General features: G+C 40.8%; 1 protein-coding gene and 1 long non-coding RNA gene across 11 annotated transcripts in view; one reads left to right on the top strand and one right to left on the bottom strand.

Moving 5' to 3' along the window:
• The window catches only part of VPS13C (vacuolar protein sorting 13 homolog C), a 123,849-nt gene that overhangs the window by 26,085 nt on the left and 74,201 nt on the right, over nt 1-23,563 (top strand). For 3 of the 5 annotated variants that reach the window (XM_015872268.3, XM_015872267.3, XM_015872269.3), the window contains exon 1: nt 22,829-23,013. The exons of the other annotated variants lie outside the window; for them this stretch is intronic. In XM_015872268.3, coding sequence (XP_015727754.2) covers nt 22,914-23,013 — 100 coding nt within the window. In that variant the 5' untranslated portion in view covers nt 22,829-22,913. Of the gene's footprint in view, nt 1-22,828; nt 23,014-23,563 lie in introns of those variants that run through there. 5 annotated transcript variants of the gene reach the window in all.
• On the bottom strand, nt 5,337-23,306 carry LOC107318461 (uncharacterized). Of its 6 annotated transcripts, none has more exons than XR_001557366.3 (6): nt 23,177-23,306; nt 21,306-21,402; nt 20,771-20,880; nt 18,791-18,916; nt 14,072-14,183; nt 5,337-7,289 (listed from the first exon to the last, which is right to left on the bottom strand). It is a non-coding gene; the product is annotated as an uncharacterized LOC107318461 (long non-coding RNA). The 6 variants fall into 6 exon arrangements; XR_001557364.3 differs by lacking the exon at nt 23,177-23,306 and adding an exon at nt 22,725-22,853; XR_014934426.1 differs by lacking the exons at nt 5,337-7,289; nt 23,177-23,306 and adding exons at nt 10,063-10,200; nt 22,725-22,853.

Here is a 23,563-nt window from a genome sequence, read left to right as displayed (position 1 = left end):
CCATTCCTCACTCATGGCTGTTGGTTTCACGTGGCTATTTGGCTTTGTCTCATGATGTTCCTCAGTTGCCTGAAGAGCTCCCCTTTGCCTTCATGTAATAGGCAAGAAACACACTGAGAAGAGCACTTGAATAAGAGCCTCACACTAAAGACGCTTGCTTTCTCACATGCAGAGCTAAAGGATGAACTAGAGTAGCTGAGTGGCACTGTTCAGATTCCCATGACTATTTCCATTTTCTCCTTACCAAAATACATAGCTTCTTAAGATGTGACATTTTACCATTTAACTTCAATCCTTGCTGTTTTCTTATGTGTGTGCAAAACCTTCCTGTCCAAACCAGTCGCCACTTCCAATGAGCAATAAACCTGCATTTATCGTTTCACTGAAAATAAAAGCAATAACTGCTGCTGTCTTGAAATGACAGAGCCAGCCTAAGTCTGTCCGATGTTTCTCTGACTTCAGTAGATTATCTGATCTATGTAACTTTGACTGTAGATGAAACTCTGGTTGAGTGCACATTAGCTTTAGTCCAGTGCCTATAGCAGAACTGTATTTGCCAGATTTTCCTTTTTTTCTGGGATCCAACCATCAGATTTTGGGGATCAGGTGGGCACAGCTGGCTTTTGCTGTGCTGGATGCGGGGCCTAGAGCTAGAGCTGGAGGCCCCAGCACTGTTTTGACACACACTTAAAAGTGGCAGAGCCTTGATATTAAAAACAGGCTTCACAGGAACAGCTGCCTGGCCTGTAGGGACTGATAAGCTGTGCTGAAGATGATGTTGAAACCCATATAGGGATATCACCTGGGCAAACAGCTAATCCTGAGTATTGGCATGACCAGTGTCACTGATGATGAAAGAGTGACTATGGTCAATGATGACTCTCACACCCCTGATTATTTTGCCTCACCTATTGAAGCTTCTCTAAGCCAGTAACTCAGCTCTGCAGTCATATCAGTGTAGGAGTGTACAGGCAGCACAAATCAGCAATGAGAATGGTGATATATTCTGTCTGCTCAATAGGCTATAGCCACAAACCCATATTTGGTAATACTGGGTCACTGTAAAATGATCTCTTGCTTATTGCTGAGCTTAAGGAGAGCTTCTTTTGCATGAGTAGTTGAGCAGTGCAAGACTGCCTCATTACATGCCATAAGTGAGTTATGGCTGGGACTCATGCCCTTGGTCTGTTCTCAGGGCATGGGGCTGGTGTAAGTGAATGTGACCTCTAGCAGGGAGTGTCCATTTCAGAGGGGCTCAGATGGTGCCACCTGCAAGAACTGCATCCTGGATTTCCCCAAACATGAGACCTGATTGACCTTGTTCTCAAAACAAGGTGAGAGCTAAATATAACCCATAGTTGCAAGGTGCACTTTGCAGGGCTATGAGATATACTGCAAGTTTGTCCAGTATCAGCTTTTGTTTTGTGTGTGAAGGTTATCTGCTAAACAGTGTGCTTTCCTGAACCCATATGAAGGGTGGAACTGACTTCTTGAAATTAAACTTCTTCAATAGTACAGGCTAGTCTGGTTAAAGTTAAAACCACTGTTAGGAAGCTGCATTATTAACTATATTGTATTACAAAACTGTATTATTAACTGTATTATTAGCTGTCTGTATTATTAGCTGTGTTATTATTAAGTTATGAGAAGCTACATGCTATAGAATCACAAGGAAAAGGATACAAGGGTGTAAATTGTGCTTCCAAATAACCAAGTTCCTGGAGGCATTCATGGCCAGGCTGGATGGGACCATGGGCAGCCTGATCTTGCAGGTGAGAACTCTGCCCATGGCTGAGGGCTGGAACTGGATGGGCTTTAAATCCCTTCCAACCCAAACCATTCTGAGATTCTGTGATTCATAGGTAAACACCTCTATTATCTTCTCTCTCCCAAATGTAACCAGCTTTCTTTTTCCAGCAATAGCTGACCATGTTGGCAACCAAGACAACAAAGTACTTGGCACAGCCAGGGGAATGAATCATGCCACATGGAGCCCATTAGTAATGGCAAGTGGCTGGGTTGGGAGTGGAGGTGTTGTCTTGTGGGGTGCTGTAAAGAATATCTAAGTAGCTACAACTGGCTTCAGAAACATTTCCTCAGGGAGGGTGATTATTCTTATGCCCTGACAGAGGACGCAACGCAGCTGAGAAATCATTTTGCATCTTTCTCATGAAGATAAAACTTCTGATTTCCATTCAGAATATTCCCTGAACTATTCTCCAGCTCTGTAAGAGAAATCTAAAGCAAAACCATTAATATGAAAACATTGGTAAAACAGAGCTATTCCCACTGGAAGCACTAGACATGATCCAAGTCTGTGTAAAACTGGAGTACAAATCAATTCAATAGTGAGTCTTCTAAAACTTATCCTGAACACTTTTAGTGGAGAGGAATGGGCACGTTTTGTAAATGCATGCCAGATGGATGATGTGAGGCACATTTCTGTATTGTTCTGAAAATACACGTGGATTCATTTAAAAATACCTGTAGGAATGAATGAGCTAAGGTTGCCTCAGGAATGGAACTGGATACTGGGCAATAGCATGTCCCAGATGGTAGCGAATGATCCGTCATACCAGCAAGTTACTACATGAGTCCAGAAGATGGGCCGTTAACATAGAACAGCCAGATGGGGCAGTACACTTAAGAACTGTGTGAATGTAAATGGAAAAAAAAAGAGATACTTTGAGGGACCTTTTAAAGGTCAAAATCCAGCACAATCTGAGGGAAGTTACCAGAGGAGAAACAGATAACATTTAAAAACAGTATGTGGAGCTAGGATTATCAGTATGGAGCTAATCTGCTTCGCTTATTTATATTTCCATTCATTGTTCTTTGTTGTAAATAAATACTGTTTCAAGACAGGATACTACTCATTGTTTAGTTTTTCTTGATAAGAACTTAGTAGCAGTTTAAACTCAATTCTGATGAAATTCAACCCTTGTTAGGACATCGGTCCATGACTTCCTGTCAACTTCATAATCACGGAATAGTTGATGCTGGCAGGGCCCTTAGGAGATGACCTAGTCCAGGTACATCCAACCTCTGGGCCATGGGCTGGCATGGAGTCCTGCCCAGTGCCTCCTGCAGCCGCTCCTGCCCTGTGCCACTGTGGTGGCTGTTCCCAGCCAAGTGGCTTGGCCTGACCCTTGGTGTGCAGCCATTGCTCAGCAACAAGAAGACAGCAGACTGGGCTGAAACCAGCGTGAGCAGAGGGCGCTGTGCAGTGCTAAATCAAGGTATGGTGAATAATTTTATGCATTTTGTTATACTGGCTAAAAACAGTCCTCTGAACAATGATAAATATGCAGCCACGCTTTCCATTCTGATAAAGGAATTGAGAATAAGTTTCATGATTGCCTAAAAAAATCACCATTCTTTTGGTATATTTGTGATTCTGTCTTCAGGTGACATAAATAAGTTACCTGAGAATTTTCAAATGGCATGTCTGCATTCAGACATTCAACTCAAAAATCTGACCATGTGTCTTTAATAGATTTTTACAAAGACCTCTCTTACCAGTGAAAAATATCTCTTACTTCACAATCATGCCTTGTTCGTGTCATTGCCTTTTGACAGTATGTACATTTGCAAACAACTGTTGTCAAGGGTGAAGGAAGAGTAAAATAGTTGATGTTTGTTTGCATTATGTATAGAAAATCCAACAAAGATCTCAAGCCATTTGGACTGATTGTGTTTTGCAGATACAAAATATTTGAAGTTGTGAACACAGATGTTTCTAGTGATGAGCTGGATTTGCTGATAAAAATAGATGTGTCACCAAGATGCTCTAAGAGCTTAGTGCACCTGAAGTGCTGATACGGGGCAGGTTAGATATATGTTTCTCCATGTTAGGAACTTCTGATGGGTGTAAATATTCAGATTGTGTGATGAGAAACAATGGAAAATTCAGTATCAGCTTTCTATGGAAAGGACTGTCTGTCGAAAGGATAATGGTGGGGTACAGAATCTGAACCAAACATTGTTAGGAGCTAATAAGCTCAGAAGGGACAATGGCTTCATATGCTGAGTAGTGGTAGGTGCTAGGATATTTCTGCTAGCTACATAAATATAGTTAAACAAACACAGGCCCATGCTACCAAACATTCTGTAAACTACAAAACAGGAGAGAGAAGATCTTACTTAAAACTCATTCCTGCAGGTTTCTTGCGACCACGTCCATTTCAAACTCACAGAAATATAAGCATTAACAATATCTGCTGTGTAGAATTCCCTCAGGGAAATGAAGTAGGAAAAAAATGAGGAAAGTGCTGACATTAGAGAACATCTTAAAACATCACTGACCTCACTTAATGCAACATTACAGCCCATCGGAGCAAGCAGTCTGGGCAACAGCAAAATTAAGGAAACAAAAGGAGGGCTTCTTTTATCTCTCGTGAATTTAAAGTCATACTAGAAAAAAAATGAAAGAATAGCAGGGCTGAACTCATGGCAGGTGAGAAAAGGTGATAGAGTTACTAATTTACCACTTGCCTTTACTATGTTTCTTCACCAGCAGTTTCTGAGCCTCTGCTCTACGCTGGCTCCCATATTTTGTGTATCTGTGACTGATAAATGTAACAGAAGTCTACTCTGGACACCTGAGTGGGAAGCAGGCGGCCAGGCTCTCCATTAGCGTGTATGAAACCAGACAGTTCAGGATTTATGCTGCTGCTGAGGCACCAGTGCATTATCGTGATTAATTTAACAAAGCTTACCTAGAAATGACACCAGAAAAGATATCTAACGGCATGTTTCACTCTTAAAAGTAATATCTAATATGCATTTACAAGGAAGAACAGGGAAATGAAAGCCTGCTTTCCTGTGGTATTCTGACAGATCAAATGAGAGGTGGCATATTTCTGACTTTCCTGTGCTTGAGGAAGCTTCAGTCTGCAAAGGAGAGGGGAACAGCTTGACCTCATGCAAGATCATTGACTGAATTCAGTGTAGTGCTTGCGAAAGCAGCTCATTCATGGGTCTACAGTGGTTACAGGCATTGCCTAGAAAGGCTGCCAGTCACACCGTGCTTACCTGGGTTGGTTTGGAGTTAACCACTCCATCAGACCTGGACAGCAGAGCCCTTCCTCCATGTGCACCCTGGCCAAATGCTCTGAAGAACATGTTGTGAATGTTCCCCTTTGTATCTCTCAGCCACTGAACTCCATGAGCTGCTGACATTTCTGGGGCAGCTTTGACTTACCAAACAGGTTCTTGAGGGAAGGCTGGCACAACAGTGAGGTTCAGCAACCTCATGGTTAATGTACTTCCCAGACTGCATCAGAACTGTCAAACCATCAGACCTGCCACGTAAACAAATGAACTTGATATAAAACTGCTTTTAGCCTGTAATTTAATGTTTTTGTGAGGGAAATTGCCAAATCCTCATTTCACATAAACAGATATATGAGTCATTACAGTGAGTGTGTTTATTGTACACGGCACTTCTTTCCAAAACACACATGTTTAAACAGATGGCTTATGTTGACTATTAATGCAGTTCCTGCAATTAAGTTCAGACTGAACAAAGTAGGCAGAGACTGACATTCTATTGACATCAAAGCCAGTGTATTGCATCTTCTTCTTATGAATGTTCAAATTCAGAGCAGCTACTACAGCCTTACTGAAATGTCAACTGCGATAAGTCACGATGTAAATGAAGAGGAGAGATAAGGTAGCTGGCATCTCACTAATTTACTTTTTGACTGGGATTTACTATATGCATATTTATGCTGTTACGTTTTAACGGTGAAAGTCCACATTTGAGCAAATTACTGTAAATAAACGTAGATAGCAGTTAGATTCAATTGGTCTCTCCATCTCAGTTAGATTCAATTGGTCTCTCCATCTCTATAGCCATCTACTACAGCTATATAGTAGATGGCTGTAGACCAGCCAGATGAATAGATGACCATCTACTCTGGTCATCTACTCATCTGGCTGGTCTACAGCCATCTATGATATAGCTGTAGTGAGCTCAAAGCATGTGCAAACTAGTTTCTACCATACAGGGAGCCCAACAGCAGGGTGATGGTGTGCTCTTCTTGTTGTGCTACCAGCAGAAGTAGCCAAATGGCCCAAGAACAGTTATGGCTGTGCAGGCAAAACTGCTGTGCCAGAAACAGAAATGGCCACATCTGGTCAGCTCCAAGGCTCCTCTGTCACAGTATTTTGTTGATGTAGCATATTGCAATAGGGGCTGGCTAAGAAGGAATGTGAGAGCAGCTCACGTGACGTGGCACAGATTACACAGCTGAGACTGCTCCAGGGCTTCCTGACCTGCAGCCAGTTTCCTTGTGTTTAATAGTGCCTAACAGGTTTCTCCTCTATGAATTTGTTGCAGGGCTTTTGGAATTGATGTAAACACTCAGTATTCACAGTTTCCTGTAGCAAAATGTTTCATGGAAAAAGTGCCTCACTTTCATTTGAGCTTGCTATTATTTGATGATATGCAGGTCTTGCACTGGAAGAAACTGTGAACAACTGTTCCTTATTCACTGTCTTCTGTGATTTTTTAAAGTTTATTCTATCATCTGTTGTTTTTTCCAGGCTGAGGAGCTCTATACTATTTTTGGTGTGGAAGGAGATGCATACCTACCTTTATCATATTTTCTCTATTACCTCATGAGTATTTTTACATATCTATCTCATTATTTTCATATAAACTTGTGCAGCAGGTAGTGCCATGGCCCTGCTGTTGGAGTCTCATGGCTACAGTTCAATGAATGGAGCCTCCAGCCCCATATGACCCACTTAGGAGTTGCTGTCTGTAGCTTCTGGAACGATCTATGGGAATAGGTATGACTAGGCTTAATGAAGTAAAGTGGCTATTAAAAACAGCTCAACAAGCATTCAATATCTATTAGGTGTTGCTCACCTTTTCCTCCTTCCTTGGTACTCTCTAAAACCAAATTTCATCTGCTTTTTGTGTTCTTCTTCATTTAAATTTTGTAATGGAAAAAGACAGCAGCATGCATTTCATATGTCTTTGGACAGAGATGTTTTTAAATGACTTTTATATTCAGTAGTAACTTTCTAAACTGACACGCATGGGAACAGCTTTGTTTCAGCACAAAGCTGGGTAGTAGTTAGGTTACTTTGTCCTCTGCTCCAGTAGAGCCTGTGACACAAGTTGTTGGAAGATCTCCAAGTGTCACTGCACGATGCTGGACAAGTCTGAAGCTGAAGCAGAACAAGGTCCCTTTTATTGCCCAGGTCTGGCACATGTTCAGCGTTACAGAGCTGGTGCTGCTCAGTGGAACACTGCCTCCCCGCTGAAATACCACCAGCTGTTGGAGAAGAGAGATCATTTTCAGTCACACTAATGCAAATAGCCAGGGAGCCATATTCAACAATCTAATTAAGGCTGAACGAGGGGAGAAACTCGATACCTTACAACCTAAAAAACAACTAATCATCCCTCCTTCTGTGATCACTGATGGAAATACAACAATACAAAACAAAAAAATTAAAAAAGCCCAACACAGACAAAACCCCGAACCCACAGCATTTCTGGGAAACACCCAGGAAAGCTATTTCAGGAACAACACACAGTACTTCGATTTCTTCCAGTTTGTTTTTGACCAGCTTTAACAGAATTCACAAAACAAAATAAAAGGGAAAAACACATCTCCCATTACACAAAGTTTGCGAACTTTCATTTCAGTTTTATATACAATAATAAATGTTAACTTTATGGGATTACTTCAGCACCCTATGGTAGTATTAGGAAAAAACACCAAACCAAATCAAAACAACTTTGCAAAATACCTTTCAGTGAAATGGCCTGAAGGCAGCAGATTTACTCTCTAAACAGCTATATTTAGTGTTTCAGTTGACACAAAGCTTCATGAAGGAAGCTCAGACCCAAAAGGAAGAACAGCCTAGATGCTTTTCCAGTAAGTGGTAACTACAGCAACCACCAGGCATGGCTATTAGCTCTCTGCAGAAAGAGAGAAGTAAACTTAAGTCATTCTGCAGCTTGATTAAATATTTGTGAAGCTCATTTAATGTCCTTTCACCGAGTGAATGTATAATGCTCTAAACAGCCATAATTATAATGCATAAATATAACCTAGGAAAACAGATTCTTTTTATAACTTTGCTTGAAAAATGGCTTCAGAGCTGTAAAGGTAATGTACTGATACCAGAAACATTAGGAAGCTGATTACAAGTGTATCTCATCACACCGGTTATTCATGTTGCTTGACGCTTCCTGTCATCAGGGCTGGATTTCAGTCATTTGTAACTTTGCCAATTTGTAAGTGTTCGGCCTCAAGTTTTCCAGCCTGAATGTCAACCTCAAAGCTGCATTTTAACAAGAAAAATCGATCAAAAGGCACAAACATCTCTAAGGATCAAGTTTAACTCTTTTTAACTCTGATCTCCAAGGGCTTGGGAAAACAATTCAAGCACAGCATTGCTGTAACAGGGTCTTGTAGCAGGGTTAGACCTCTTGATGAAACCTAGAGAGCCTTCATAAATTGTAATTTGCATATGATCCATGCAGACTTTCATTGCATTTGCTAAAATGTCAGTATTTCTTGCCTGGTTTGTGCATGTTTGACAGAATTAGATTTTCTTATTTTTGATAAAGCTGCATATGGGAGAGCTATGATTCAGCTCATGGGAACATGTGCAGTCAGACATTCCACAACAAAGCTGTGCTGGCCCCAGCATAGTGCTTGTCTTTTCAAAGCTTGCACTGATCCTCCTGCTAGGACAGAATGGATGTGGAAGAAGGAGGAGTGAAGGCTGAGGGAAAGGGAGCAAGCTGATAGGTTGTCCTGGAGAAATGGTGGGATATGACAGCCTAGTTTTGAAGATAAAATATTCCAAGTCAATTAATGTGTATTTTTTGAAAGTTCTAAAACAAGCTATTTCAAATGAATAATACTAACTATAGCTCAGTTTGAACCATAGTAGGACACATCCAGGTCTTTCCTGGGACATAAGTTTCCCACATCATTTCTGAAGATTGTTGGTGTTAGCAGTGCATACATCAGGTAAAGCACTCATTTAAAATTTTCTTAAATCCAAATTATGGACATAAGTGAAGGAAAAATGATTTAATTATGGCTGCTAGTAGTTCTTGAATTTTATCTCCTCCTATGTTAAACAAATGATATGGTTGTGCCAGTGCCTTTATTTTAGATTCCCATCTCTAATCCTATTGGCATTTCCTCATGCAGTGAAAAGGTAAAACCAATTTACTGAGAGATTATAGAGCAGTAATTTATGTTGGTTTAGGCAATGATTCAGCTTCTGTCTGACATGAAACATCAATCCCTATTTCCCTTTGGCTTGTGGATAGATGTGGCAAACTTTTCAAAGCTACACGGGGAAGTTAAGGAGCCTTATAAATAAAACAAGCTTGTAACCATGGATTACACCTCAGAATGGCTGCTATCAGTTTAACCTTGTGGCTGCCGACCATCAGTAGGATTCCTGCTGCCAACTATGAGGAGAAGGTAACTTGCTAGCACAATGACCTTGGTAAAGTGGTAGGCCATAAAGCTTGACATTCGGATGTAAATGAATGTGAATGGTGACAAAATGGTGTTTTTCCTTTCCCTTTTTTTCCCTTCAACATTTAATATAAATGAACAGCTTTTGCTTTTTTTACATTGAGAGGCAAATTATGTGTATGCCACAAAGCACCAATAGTTTTCTTCTTAGCTTTTGTGTTGAATACAAACTATCTGTCATTCACAGAAATATCATCAGGCAGCTTCTCCATGCTGCTGCTTCTGGCACACTGGTGGTATCCTCCTCTTTCTGTGTCACTTGGCTTGGACAACTTTTCCCACACACAGGCAAGCTAGAAGCAGCATTTATACACCTTCAAGGTACAAAGCAATTATTGCTTTAGGCACAAAGATGACAGGCTGGGACTAACAAGTTCTCAGACCAAGGAAGCAGGCAGGGAAGGGCAGGGGGACTTGTTCCCAGGCAGAGGCACACCCTGAGATTCACCGAGTTGCCACCCTCAATTCCTTATTTTTTCTTCAGGGCTCCACACCTTTCCAGGTAAGTGATCATCACCTCCTGCATCATTGAGCTGTTGACTTCACCCATTTTAACAATCCCGCTTCTGCCTGTGGTTTTGCTTTTCTTATCTCGCCCAGCTCTAGCTGAGCTCTCATACTCAAAACATGTTGATTTTCTCATGAGCTTGAGTCCAGAATACACTGCTGAGCCCTGCAAAACAGAGCCTGGGATTATGGAGAGCTGAGCCAAAAGGAGGAGGGTAACAGTGGAGGCACAACTATGAAATCCCCCAATACCCTGGTTCTGTAGTGGTCTGGGAAACCTGGCACATCGCCCCCGAGTACTGTGCTGGCCTAGATCTACCAGCACAGAACTAGGACTAGGTATTAGTGTGCAGAAACAGAGTATTATTACTGAAGGCCAATAATAGTCCTCTCAGTTGTCTCATGTTGAGACAACTCTGTTTATCAGGGTCTAAAAAGCAACCACCACCCATCACTAGACAGCTTCTGCTTGCCTTAGCCAAAGAGTTACCTGTAAGTACAGCAGTACCTAATCCAGCAGAGAACAGGTCTTCATAACAAGCACTGAAACCTAGGGACAAACCTGACCTTGCAGTGAAGGAAAGGAATCAGAGGACATAACAAACCTGATGGAGATGTAAGATGAGTTGATGCCACATATTTCAAACTCTAGTTCCGCGTTAAAAAATCTGATGTTTTAGAAAAATGTTAAATATATTAGCACTGAAATCCCATGAATTGGAATGCTGTGCTTTAAGTGAAGGCAGCTGAAGTAACATCATTCATAAAATTTGAATTGAGATCATAAACTGAAAGCAGATGTGAAAGACTGAGAAATTCAGACTGCCTGACATACTGAATAATGCCTTGCAAGGACACGACAGAGAGTAAGCACCTTGTTCTTCAAGTGGTCAGAGACCCACAGCATGAGAAGCCGATTCTGACCATACAGGAGGTCAATGAACAGATTTACAGTAAAAGCCATGTAAGAAAAATAAACAGAACTACAATGGTAATACACAGCTGCAGACAAATGAGGAGGCTTAATGAAAGGAAATTTAATTGTAGATGTGCAGGGAGCATTTCAAGAACTCCTGACTGAGGTCTGGAGATACGCACCTTGTCTAACATGCTTTCAGAAGGATCAAATCACAAAGAACGTGTACAGCTAAACAGGAAATGGAGCCTTGTCAAAATGAACAAATCCTTCAAAAATAACATCTAAACCACAGAAACAGAAAAGAGCACAAGCTCTGGTTTTAGAATTAACTTGCCCCAAAAAGGAAGCCATAAGAACTAGTAAAAATCCCTCTAGTGGATCTAAAGTAAAAAAGCTGCCAGAAGGTCTATAGTGTTCACTGAGGAAATGGTATATACAAAATTGCTCATGAAACAAAGGGTTATGTGAAAAACTCTTTAAAAATTGATCAGGTTGTATGGTGGATGTAGAATTCATGTAGGACCTGGCATGAAGATTCTTTTTTTGTAGGGACTGGGTCAGAAAATCTATCTCAAATCGTAGTGTCCAGAGGCACTACCTCTCAAAACACGTCTATAGACTGAACTATATGGAACTGTCAGGGTCACACAGTTCTCAGTGCTTAGCTGATGACTGGTGGACTGGACAGCAGACTGCTTGGAATTACTACATGCCCTTAAAAAGCCTTATTCACTGGTTAGTCAAAACACCGTATCTTTATAAAACAACCTACTCCATTCATAGTTGCACATCCTGTCAAGCTTCAGGATAAGAGGAACATCAAGGAATTGCACTTATGTTATGAATTACATCACGTTGCTATGCACTTGAACCATTCAGGAAATGGTTCTTTCAAAAAGCCTTTGATCTGCTTCCAGGGAAACGAAAGAATTTTTAATCTTGCTTGGTGACAGAGAAAGCCTTCTAAAATTTCTGAAACAAGTTCATATAAAAGCATGACAATTTATCTGGCATCTCCAGGGATATTTATGGCTGCACCAGGTGCACAACACTAACAATCAATAGCAAAAAAACCTGCATTGCTACTAAATTCAGAAATACCAGACATAGAAATTTGCAACTCAGTTGTCGAGTAGTCCCACTTATTAGACTTTTTGGACATGACCTACTACAAGGTTTGTTTAGAGCCTTAGTCTTTGAATGAATATGTTCCTTTACCTTCAGCCACAGTCACCCTGACAACTGACAGCACTGGCCTCACTAGCTCTTCTCCCTCCATAGCACTTGTGACAGCTATGAAGAAAAGCCGTGTCTTTATCAACCTTCAATTTGCTAGGCTACTCAAGTCAAGCTCTTTTATTCTTCTTCCGTAGAATGTGCAGGAGATACACGTACCTGTTCTCTGATCACAGGAACAGATAAGTTTGAATTCATCTTTTCCTGACAAGGGGTGATTTATTTCTACTTTGTTCCTTTGTTCCTAAAGCCCTTACTTGTGTTACATGAGGGACATGTAAAGGGCTATTAAAAATGAAGGCATAATCTAGTTCTGTGTGCTTTTTCTGATTTTATTATTTTAAATACAAAGGTAAATATTAACATCATAGAGGCACATTACATAGGCTCAACTACTGAACATTATAATCAAACCAAAATGGCAATTGAGATTAGATCAGTGTGCTACCAATTATATTGGCTTAGTTCATCAGTTTATGAAATCATAAAGTTAGTACAGCATGTAATCAAAGTGTGTGTCCAACAAAGAGAAGATTTGCTATGTGTTAATTTTGCAGCAGATGATTGAAAAAGAAGTTATTTCCTTACGGTAAAGATCTACCTGTAATGGAGGACTTTAGCAACCTGAAGCTGACCAGACCCAGGACTCACAGAGCAAAAGACATTGCCTGGAATGGATTTATTTAGCTCATCTTGAGGAACCGCAGAGATTGTAATGCTGTAGCAAAAATTCATCAGTATGCTTCACAGAAATGTTTTCAGAAGTATCTCATAAGTAAAAAAAAAGTATTTCTATACAGTTGAATAGCATTAATTATGAAAGATAAAAATGGAAAAAAAATTAGTTTCCCAGTCACAGCCTTACAACCTAATTTGTAATTGAGCTGATGGATGCAGTTATTAATTATATCATGCTTTTATCCTTTCCTGACTACACTAATTCCCAGAAATATTGTAAGTTCTGCTTCTGCACACAGTTTAGCTCCCCAGTAAACATACCCATCTGCTCAGTGTTTTTCTTCCTTCATAACTATTACCTCAGTGCTACAAGCAGCTGACTGAGGGCATTAGGCAAGAAATACGTCTGCTCTTACAGACCGTCTTGTTATAATGAAATTGGAAATCAGGTGATGTTAGTTCTATCGGACGATATCTATGTTGGCAAACGTCAATTGGAGTTCACGGATCCAGGTGACAGGAAGCTCAGTGCCTACTACCTTTACTATCTAAGTGGCAAGGAACCTTTTTTCCTGCTTCTGGACAGTCCACTTAGAAGGCCGTTTCAATTTTAAACAGTAGTTCTCTTAACTGTATGCACCCAAAGTAGGAAAATCTGATGTGGTTACAGGCAAAATTATTATTATTTCCATAAAATGTTAGGACTCATTTTAAATACTTTTCTTGTTCTCAAGAGAAGTGGTGTCATTTTCAGGCTTGATTATTTTAATGGTAGAGATGTGCACACAGTGCTGACATGAAGTTTAGGATAGTGTAAGGAACTTCCTAAACTCTGATGTGTTCCCTCTCATGCCAAAGACAAATTTCAGATGCAGGATGCTAGCAAAATTCAACTCATGAAAGCTATGTATACCATGGCTGCTCTGTACTTCATACATTAAATCTCAGACTCTTGTTTTTCCAAGAAATTTCTGATAGCAGCTATCAGTTTCAGAGGCCCCACAAACACTATAGGGAATAAACTTCATTGCAAATTAATTCAACATCACAGTCATGGCTTATATGTGACTCTTGTGCCATTATGCTAGAATAAGATCTGCTAGTTGCCATAAGGGCAAGTGCTCCTATCATATCTCTTCTCATTAAGTGAAAGTGGATAAACTACAGACAGTGTGTATTACACGGCCGATCACATGCTACTTACACGTGGCCAGCTTCTTGATTCTAATTAGAGTCCGCTGTCTCCTGAAGTTGTTTGCCAGCTCATGAGTCCAACTTTGCCAAAAAGCTGTGTTTTCATGCTGACTCCAGCTATTCTGTGAGAAAGTACAAGCAAATAAGAAAAATTAGTTCAGTTCAGAGGATAAGAAGATGTCTGCCACATTTGTCAGTCCTTTGTATTTACAGCAGTGACTGGCTCTTCTACCCTTACTAGTTGCTTCCTACTTAATGGAAAATATGTTTTTAGAACAACTCAGTGTCTAATTTAAATCCAGTGTAGATTTAGTTTGTGCATTTCAGAGGAGAGAAAATATTAAAAATAAATAAATAAATAGTGATTCTCAGAGTTGCGGGAGAAATAAATGTTTATTGTTGGGCAAAATACATAGGTATCTACCCAGGGCATAACTTGGTATTATATGAAGTTGAATGAGAATTGAACAAATCCAGTATGGAAAGGAAGACAAAATATTTGTGTGTGACAGTACTCCTTCAGAGGTTTCAATCTTGAGGAAAAATATTAAGTTTGATATTTTAAGTGACTTTTAAACTGAGATGACAATAGTGAAATGTTTGAATATGAGAGGCTTCTAATCCAGCTGTGGAATTCAGATGGACCTTGCATGGCTGCAGTTAACTCATCTATGGGACTAAGATTTTTTATGAAGTATAGGACAACAGAACTTTTGATGAGTCTGTAGTTCAGAGTTACTACACCGAATTCTTAAAATCTGTAAGTCAGGAGATTAGTCATTCAAATAGACAAGATCATCACGCTGATCTCTACAGGCTCCAGCAGCACAGCAAGCAAGTACTTCATTCATGTATGTGTTTAATATTTAACAGGGTGCTTCTTTGTTATAGTAACAGGGAAAAGTACATATGGTTTGCTGCTGTCAAAAAGAAAAAAAAAGAAGCAGAAGCACAACAAGCAGAGGCTGTTGATTCCTTTCTCATATGCCAAGTACAACCTTTCACCTAAGAAAAAAAACCTGCAAAAGATAGATGATATGATGTAACCTTTTATGTTATTATTAAAAAGCTTTTACTTACTTTTGATAAGGGACAGCTGGACAGCTTAAAGTATGTACAACAACTTATGATACAATTCTTATCCATAAGAAGTCACGTATGCTGGCTGCTCAGGGGCTTAATGGTTTCATGAGAAAAGCAAACTCAAGAAGTAAGGATGAATCTATAAATAGCTTGGTTACTGAATGCTGCTGCTTAGGGCTGTGGAATATATAGTAGAAGAAGTGTTTGTGTTTCCTAATATTTCCTACAAATAATTAACAATTATTCCAGTCTATTCCAGGTTGCCTTTACTGCTTCCTAAGTATGATGAAGGAGGCTATGCAGCAATTTGCTGGTCAGGAATGCTACAATACAGCCAGAACTGTCAAAAATAAACTTGAATTAGATACTGCCCAAGAACTTGGTTGTCATTTTGCTTCTCTTCTTATGGAAAGCTGTTTCATAACAACGGGCAAGGAAAAATAAGTGGTACTAATTTGTAGGAGAAGTGTAAGGAGGAGCCACTGAGAGGGACAAAGGAGGGGAACCGAGCAGGTGATTTCCTTCCTTCCTCTGGCCCTGGTGATGAGGTTTGATGATCTGAAGGCAAATAATGAAGAAGGAACATGACAGCTGACTTCCTTCTCCGTCAGGGGACTGATTCCAGTGGTTAAGTGGGAAAGCAAAGGCTGCTTTGTGCCTTTATTTGGTCTCTCTGGGACCGCTGAAGCATAAATCTGGGAGATTCTGTCTTTTGGGATGCTGTTCTTTCTCTTTCTTATAGCAATCACTGGGATCAATGATGAGATGAGCACTTAGGTTTGCACTGGTATATTTAACAATGAGACCGTTCAGTTTAAGGACTGCTGATTAATAGGAAATCAATCTATCCAGACTGCAGTGCTGTCTGATGCTTCCTGAATGATAAAGTAGCCATTACTGCTGTTGGTCATACTGTCCTGTCTCATCTTATCTGCACATTTCATAAGAACTCGGGCTGATCTGGCATTTCAGTTCTCTTTATTTTTAAACACAAAACAGATTAGACATCAACAGCAGTCCACAAAGAACAGGAATTAATGTGATGGATTCCTTGTCCATCTTCAGAATTCTTCTTTGAACATAACCTGCTACAATCTCATCTTTAAATATGTGATACTTATAGGCATTCTTTTCCTCACTATTTTAATACAATGATTTTAAAATAATTCAACTTTTTAAAAGAATAATTGAATTTAATATTTCAAAAATAGTGATTTGCCACTAAATCAAATGCATTGTTTAAATCTTCTTAAATTAGTTCTATTGACTTCTTTTGGTTTGTGGAGCTAGTTAAGAAAGAGCAACTGGTGCGACAAGACCTATTTTTGATAAATCTATGCAGCAAATTATTTCAGTCTGGTGACTCAGGATTAAGTTCTTTGGATATTTACATTGAATCTGCTGCCTAATCTCCTCCCACTCACTCAGACTGTAAGATTTTCCACAGAGCAGAGGTGAATTCTGCAGGCATTGTGTCTGATCCTATCACTTTTACTGCTGCATTGTGGTACTGCACTGGCTTTGAGATACACATTTGAACTGACAGTGTAACTAAAATCATTGCTAGAGGATTTAATCTTTTGTGTGCTGGGTCTTTCAATATTTTGTTAAGGTGATAACAAGGAACAGCTCAAATCTCATCCTAAAAAGCTGTTATTTCTATTTCTCTGTACTTTTTGCCTACTGTACTTCAGCGTTCTCCTGCCTATCATTCATTGTACTTACCGATAACTGAAGCTTTCCTATGGAGTTTGGCCTGTATTTACATTGCCGCAATCACTCCCGTATGTGATCACCCACTACTTCAGTCCCTGTACACTTCATAAAAGAAGTCAGCTCTATGGAGTTTGAGCTAGTATACAAGGGATGCTCAGAAAGTACTGCCTCCTATTTTATGATGTTGGCCCCTGACATCAGAGGCAGATGTTGGTGGAATGGCAGAACTTACACATTCCTACAAATATTCTGTAACATTTTGTTGCTGTGACAGATGGCAGCAGAGGAGCAGTCTGACAGAATGGCATGTTACATGCAAGTGCAGATGAAGCAAAAGGGTGGAACTGAACACCTTCATGCGGTAAAAAATTGCAGCCTTAACATGCTTCTTGAAAAATAGTTGGAAAATAGTGTTTTGTAGCTGAGAATTTGCTCTATCAAGTAGTGTCACTGTGCAATTTGCACCTATTGTAGTTTCCATGCAAATAAATAGGAGGCACTACTTTCAGCATGACTGGTGTAGTTCAGTTTATGATGTCTGACAGCTCTTCTACTGAAATGTTTCCTCTCCCAACCACAGGACAGGGAAACAGGATTCTTCCTTCAGTCACATTACACTGGCATGTGACTTAATCACACTGCAGCTACAGAGCTCTGGATGAGGTCATTGAACGGACTGATGAAAGGTGAAGGCTGTGCTAACAATATCAGCAGAGGTACAATAAACTCTGCAAGCTTTTGGGGAGTAAAAGACAAAGCAAAGCTGGTCTTTTATCTGAAGTGTGACAACTTCATGAGTCTTATTGACTATTCTTGGCTTCTACAGCAAAACTTTCTTATAGAGTGGTGTCTATCTGCAACTGGGATTTGTTACAATGTTCATATTCTATCATAACAGGGTTTTCTGATTTCATTTTCAAACAGAAAATAAACAGTGAATTCTAATTTGGTTTTAGTTTAGTTCTCAAATATCAAAAACAGGCAAGAGTTTCAGAAGTTGAACTCAGCACTATCTGCAGGTGCTCAGGCACTCAAAAGCATTACATAAATTTTCATGAAGGATGTGATTTCATTAACAATTACATCTGCCAGACAACCCCCACCAAAAATCAAATCCACTGCACCATTTCACACACCATATTCATTCTGTGATCTTCCATTTAAGGATGCTCTTATATTCCACAAGAAAATGAAATATGATGTTAGCTTAAAATCATGACATTCAATCCACCTGCCCTGCTTTCACTTTTGGCAGAGTTAAATTACAGCACTGATTTTAAAACTTTGGATTTAGCACAGTCTAAGGGCCAAACTTGACATCGACAGCATTATGAACTATCATTAGATGGATCTGTTAGTGGGATGTTGGCTGTGCAGGACTTTGGAAAATAGCTGCCATTTTTGGTGAGTAGTGGAGGAAAGGGAAGTATGTATAGAAGACTGAAAGTTAAAAGGCAGACTCTGCTTTCAAGATCAGGCCTGGGCTGCTCAACATTCCTTCTACTAGTTGAGTAGAACTAAAGATAAAGAAATTAAAGGCAGATATATATATATATATTTATATATTTAATTCAAGTACTGTATTTCAATGTTAACCTAACCTCTGAGTGCCTTACTTGCAAAACAACTGATAACTTGCCACTTTTATTCACATACACACATACTTACTATGTGAGAATATGTGAGAAGTGCATAATGCATAGCTATATTAAGAATATGAAACATTAGACTTGGAATGATAAGCATATTTACCATTAGTGGAAATTTAAATATTATAAATCCTGAATTTAGATAAGCTTTAAAAATGCTTCTCAAAGGCTTGTTCTCATATGACTATTTGGTCTCGACAAGGAAGTGGAAAAAAAATAAGTAGAGATTACACTCTGCACTCTTGCTGTACAGAAAGACCTCCCCAAAATTAGCAGCCTACCTGGTCTTGAGTATATCCTTGCAGCGTGATGACAGATTGCCTTGCAGTGTCTCCTGACCCACTGATGAGAAGTTTGCTCAAGTTCTGCTTTGAATAAAGGTTTTTCTAGCCCATGGAGCACCCTGCCTGTGTGTAAGATGAACCCTGGATCAATATCATTATTAAGAGTAAAGGACAAAAAAAGCATATTTGCATTGGGCAGCGTAAATTTGCAGTAAGAGAAGAAATAAGAAAATAAATGTATAAAGATGTGCTACTCATACTAACAGCACAATGTATCAATGTGAGTTCTTCAAAACTCTCTGTTGAAACTGTGAGACTCCAGCTGTCACAAGGGAAAGGAAAAACAGATTAGTGCCCTGTGTTGACATCTTCTTAGTGTTTCAGTCATCTAAATATGTCCAAATCAATTGATTTAGTGATTGCTGATGTATTTGAGATAAGTATTGCAAGAATTCCCAATACTGATCTCAGGATATTATTACTTAGCATTTTATGTAGTTTATACAAGGCAATTTGGGTGGTTTTCATCCTTCATTTTAGTAGTTGATGTGAAAGTATGAATACACCTTTTGTTTTCCTTTATTTTCTGTAAAGGCATTCACTATGAACAAAATCTCCTGTGCGCTACTTAGAAGAAAGATTAAAAACAGTGAAAAATAAAGTCAGTATAAAACTAAAAATCAAACCCAGCAACAATATGAAATGGTATTAATTCCACAGAATTATTATTACTACTATTTTTAGAAAAATAGTATCTTATTTTTCTTACTTTATATTAGAAAAATGGCAAAATTATCAGTACTGACTTGTTGCATCCATTAAGTCTAAAATCTCTGTATTATACAAAGTTAGTTCTTCTGAGAATTTTACAATAAATGAGAATTTTACAATAAAACATTGCTTAACAGGAGATTCTCAGCATCTGAAAGGAGCGAAAAGCCTCAGAATTTGAATGGATAAAGAACAGGATGCTCAGCAAGGCTGCGCTGTAACCATTTTTGGACATTTTCAGAACTTGTATGGACAAGGCTCTTGGCAACCTGATCTAACTCATTACAAAGTCCTCTAATCCCTGGAGGCTTTGTGATGAGAAGAGTTGATGCTACATTACTTGGCTGATTTCCCAACTGCTAACAGGCATGCACTCTGTTTTGTGAGGTATAGTGGATAAAATTTGCCATCTGTTCACTTGCCAACAGTCAGATGGTAGAAGCTGGAGATTTTGTAATATTAATGCAGTAAAAGATGAGAAGAAAGCTGGGTTATTATGTGGTCGATTCATGTACCCACCTCAAATTAGCATTATGCAGTGGCTATTATTTATTTATGTGTGCAAGACTGCACAACAGGCAACACCAAACAAGTATTTGTTGTTACAATGTGTATCTGTATTCATAAAACTAAAGATTTAAACCAATACTCTCAGTGCAGATTTCCTGTTCTTTCAGGCTTTGTTCTTCAGGAAGTTCTACCTGAGACCTGAGCAAAGCTTGCCATATAAATAGCAAAACACAACATTAAGTGTTACAGTGCTGAGTTTATGGTTTCTTTTTGTGAAATAATGAAGTGCTACCATAATACACAAGGAGCAGGTATTTGAGGACTTTCAGCTGTGTAAAGACTACTGACTATTCATAATTATCAAAGCAGTAATGCCTATTCAATGCTGGCATTTAGGGAAAAAAAAGGGCAGAACACACAGGTTCTTCCTTGCAGTGAATGAACATTACCTGTGCATTCAGTGAATGGCAAGCAAATACCAACGTTTCTGTTCTGAATCTTCTTCCAGAAATCTCAATGCTTAAAAGAAGCAGCATGTAAGTCAACAGATAATAATATATATAATAATATATAATAATATATATATATAATGCAGTCAACATAGATAATAATACATCTACGTAAACTGCCTTCTTCACAGTTTGTCCATTCACCATTCCATTCTGTATTTCTGTAGATTTTACTGAAGCAAGATACCTGACACAGACTTGGCTTTCTGGGAGTTCTGTTCCAGGTGAAATCACATTATTTTGTGAGCTATTTTTCATCCATTAGGCTGCGTATTTGTGTTTGTTAGGAAAGCACATCTGTAAACAATAACAGAAATATCATTTACTCAACTACATGCTCTAACAAGATGATTTTCAAAAATCACTTTGGTTAATTAGGAAATGATCTGACCACATAAAAGCTGTTTTTACTTGTTATCCAACAATTTATAATTGTGATAAACTGATCTCTGCAGAATTCTCTGTGCAGAAATCAATACAGCCGTTACGAGAAGCAAAGAAAATGGATTTATCATCCTGCAAATATTACATAATTGTTATAGAGAACATTCAGTGCCCCCGATTTGCACAACTGCTCTTAAATTTATATACACTAAGAGATCGAGCTCTCACTGATTGGCTTTTGCTCAGAGCTTATTCAGCCACAGCTTGTAGATACAAAGCACAATAAGCAAAAGCCCTTTAAAATTTTATTGTAGTAATCACAAATGAAAGTTTGTTACCAATCAAAATGGCAGCAGAATCTCAGCACACAATTTCCTGCCTTGTTTTCTTGCACTGATGTTTCCCAAGGATACAAATACCTTTGAGCAGACAGCGCTGCATGGAAGGAGTAAAGAAATAAATCATTGGCACCTTCTGCAGTTTCTAGAAGTTATATAATTAGAAATTTTTCTTCCTGTCTGAAGCAAAACAGAGCTTAAAAGAAGAATGTGGTACTTGAATGCCATCCTCTAATGAAAAATCTCATCTGTTATAGTAATCATGTCACACATCATGCGTTTAGTTTGAAGGTCCTTGGAATCACCTCTGGGTTAACATGGGGGGAATTCTTTGAAAGAACAAAAATGGCACTAATGACTCAACATAAAACCAACTTAACCACATACAGGCATAAACCAGCCTTGCAAAAGGCCCAGAATGCAGCATGCACAGATGATTTTGATCAATACAATGACTATTAATTAAGCATCTGACAGTTCTCGTCCAAGAACTGCCACAGTACGTGCAAGGGAAAAAGCATCCAATGTGCTCTTGGTGCTCACCAGTAGGTGCCTACAGAAAGGTACACAAGGGTGACACTTCCCACTGATGAACCTTTCCACAATTTCCATGAATCCTCAGCATTGTGCCGTACAACTTCCCCCACCCAATCACATGGATCATTGTGTTTAACAACCACCGCAGATCCGAACTTTGCTCTTAGTGATGTAATGTTCTGCCTCACGCTTTAAACATCGAAAAATGCTTGTGTTAAAGTGAGGCACACATATTCCTAGCAACGTACAGACGTGGCACGCACCAAATAAGGAATCTTCTTGTCTTGTCGCCTGCTCTGGGCTGGCTGTGTGCGTTATTGAACAGGTTGATTTAACAGATCTATACATACAGGGGTGACCTCATGTTCGTGCCTCCCGCACAAGGGAGATAACCGCACACAGCCCTTCCCATTCAGCTCCGCTACAGCAGAGGGAGCCTGCAGGCCTCGGACGCGGCTCTATCAGCACCGAGGGGTAACAGCTGCTAATAGACCTTTATCGGCTCACAAAAATTCGCTCCTTCAGCGGTGTTCTCTTAACACACCCTCGCACTCGGCTCCACAATGTTTTTTATCCGCATTTTGAAGCGTTTGCCTGCCTCCCTCACCGACCGTCCCCGTTGTTGTCTTATTTTCATGCATTTTTCAGGCCTGAGTATTGCCAGTACTCATTTCCCCTCTCTCGTTCTCCTTTTCTGCCAGTTTTCACGTCACTTGGGCGGCCGGATGAACACCAATGTTTTTCTGTGCATCATAAGAACTCTCAGCAGGCACCCTCGCCCTTCAGAGCGCTGCTTCCCCGCCTCGGGGCCGCGGCTCGGGGCTGCTCCTCTCCCCACCCGCAGCCCCCCAACACCTGCTCCGCAGCCATGCCGACACCCACCCCGTCCCCTCAGCTCCGTGTGGCGCTGAGCTGCTCCGCCCCGTCACCTGACCGCGGGAACGCTCCAGCCGCTGCCTCGCGCCGCTCCCGGCCCCCCCTCCCTTGTTCCCTCCCCTCCGCGCTGCTCCCGGTGCGCCGCGGGCGGAGTACGGTGGGCCGCGGGAGGCGTGAGGTGGGCCCGCCTCCGCCATGGTGCTCGAGTCGGTGGTGGCGGATCTGCTGAACCGCTTCCTGGGCGACTATGTGGAGAACCTGAACAAATCCCAGCTCAAGCTGGGTATATGGGGGGGTAAGGAGCCCGTTCCGCCCCGGCTCTGTGGCGCAGCGGGGCCGCCGCCGCCACCGGGGGAGGGCGCTTCCTCGCGGGGAGCGGGTCTGGCTGGCCCCGTATTAGCCGAGCTGCCGGCGGCCCCTTGAGGAGCGGGCGGGCGGCCTGTAGCCGCGGAGCGTACCTCCGCCTCACTGCCCCGCGAAGGGCGGTCGCTGTGAGGGCCGCGTTGCTCCCGGAGGGGCGGTCGGTCGCCTTGAGACCGCGGACCACCCCCCGGGGGCGGTCGGTCGGAGCGGGGCCGCGTTCTCCCCCGTGAGGGGCGGCGGTGGGCGATGGGGCCGCGGCTTCCCGCGCTGGTGGCGCCTCCCGGCGGCGGGCGGTGTCCATGAGGGGGCTGGGGCGGCTGCGCTGCTCGTGTGGGGGCTGTCAGTGCCACAGGGGATGAAGCTTTTCTCCTTAGTTTGATCGCGCTGCTGCCACGCGGTGAATGATTCATACCTATGTTACAAACAACATAGCCCGAGGAGCTCTGCTATTGAAGCACTCGGGTGGTACATGTGCAGTTTTC

This window comes from Coturnix japonica, chromosome 14 (assembly GCF_054131305.1).
Source record: "Coturnix japonica strain WE chromosome 14, WE-NBRP24, whole genome shotgun sequence".
Classification (NCBI taxonomy): domain Eukaryota; kingdom Metazoa; phylum Chordata; class Aves; order Galliformes; family Phasianidae; genus Coturnix; species Coturnix japonica.
The sequence above is the reverse complement of the archived record's forward strand: the minus strand, read 5'-3'. Positions and strand labels throughout refer to the sequence as shown.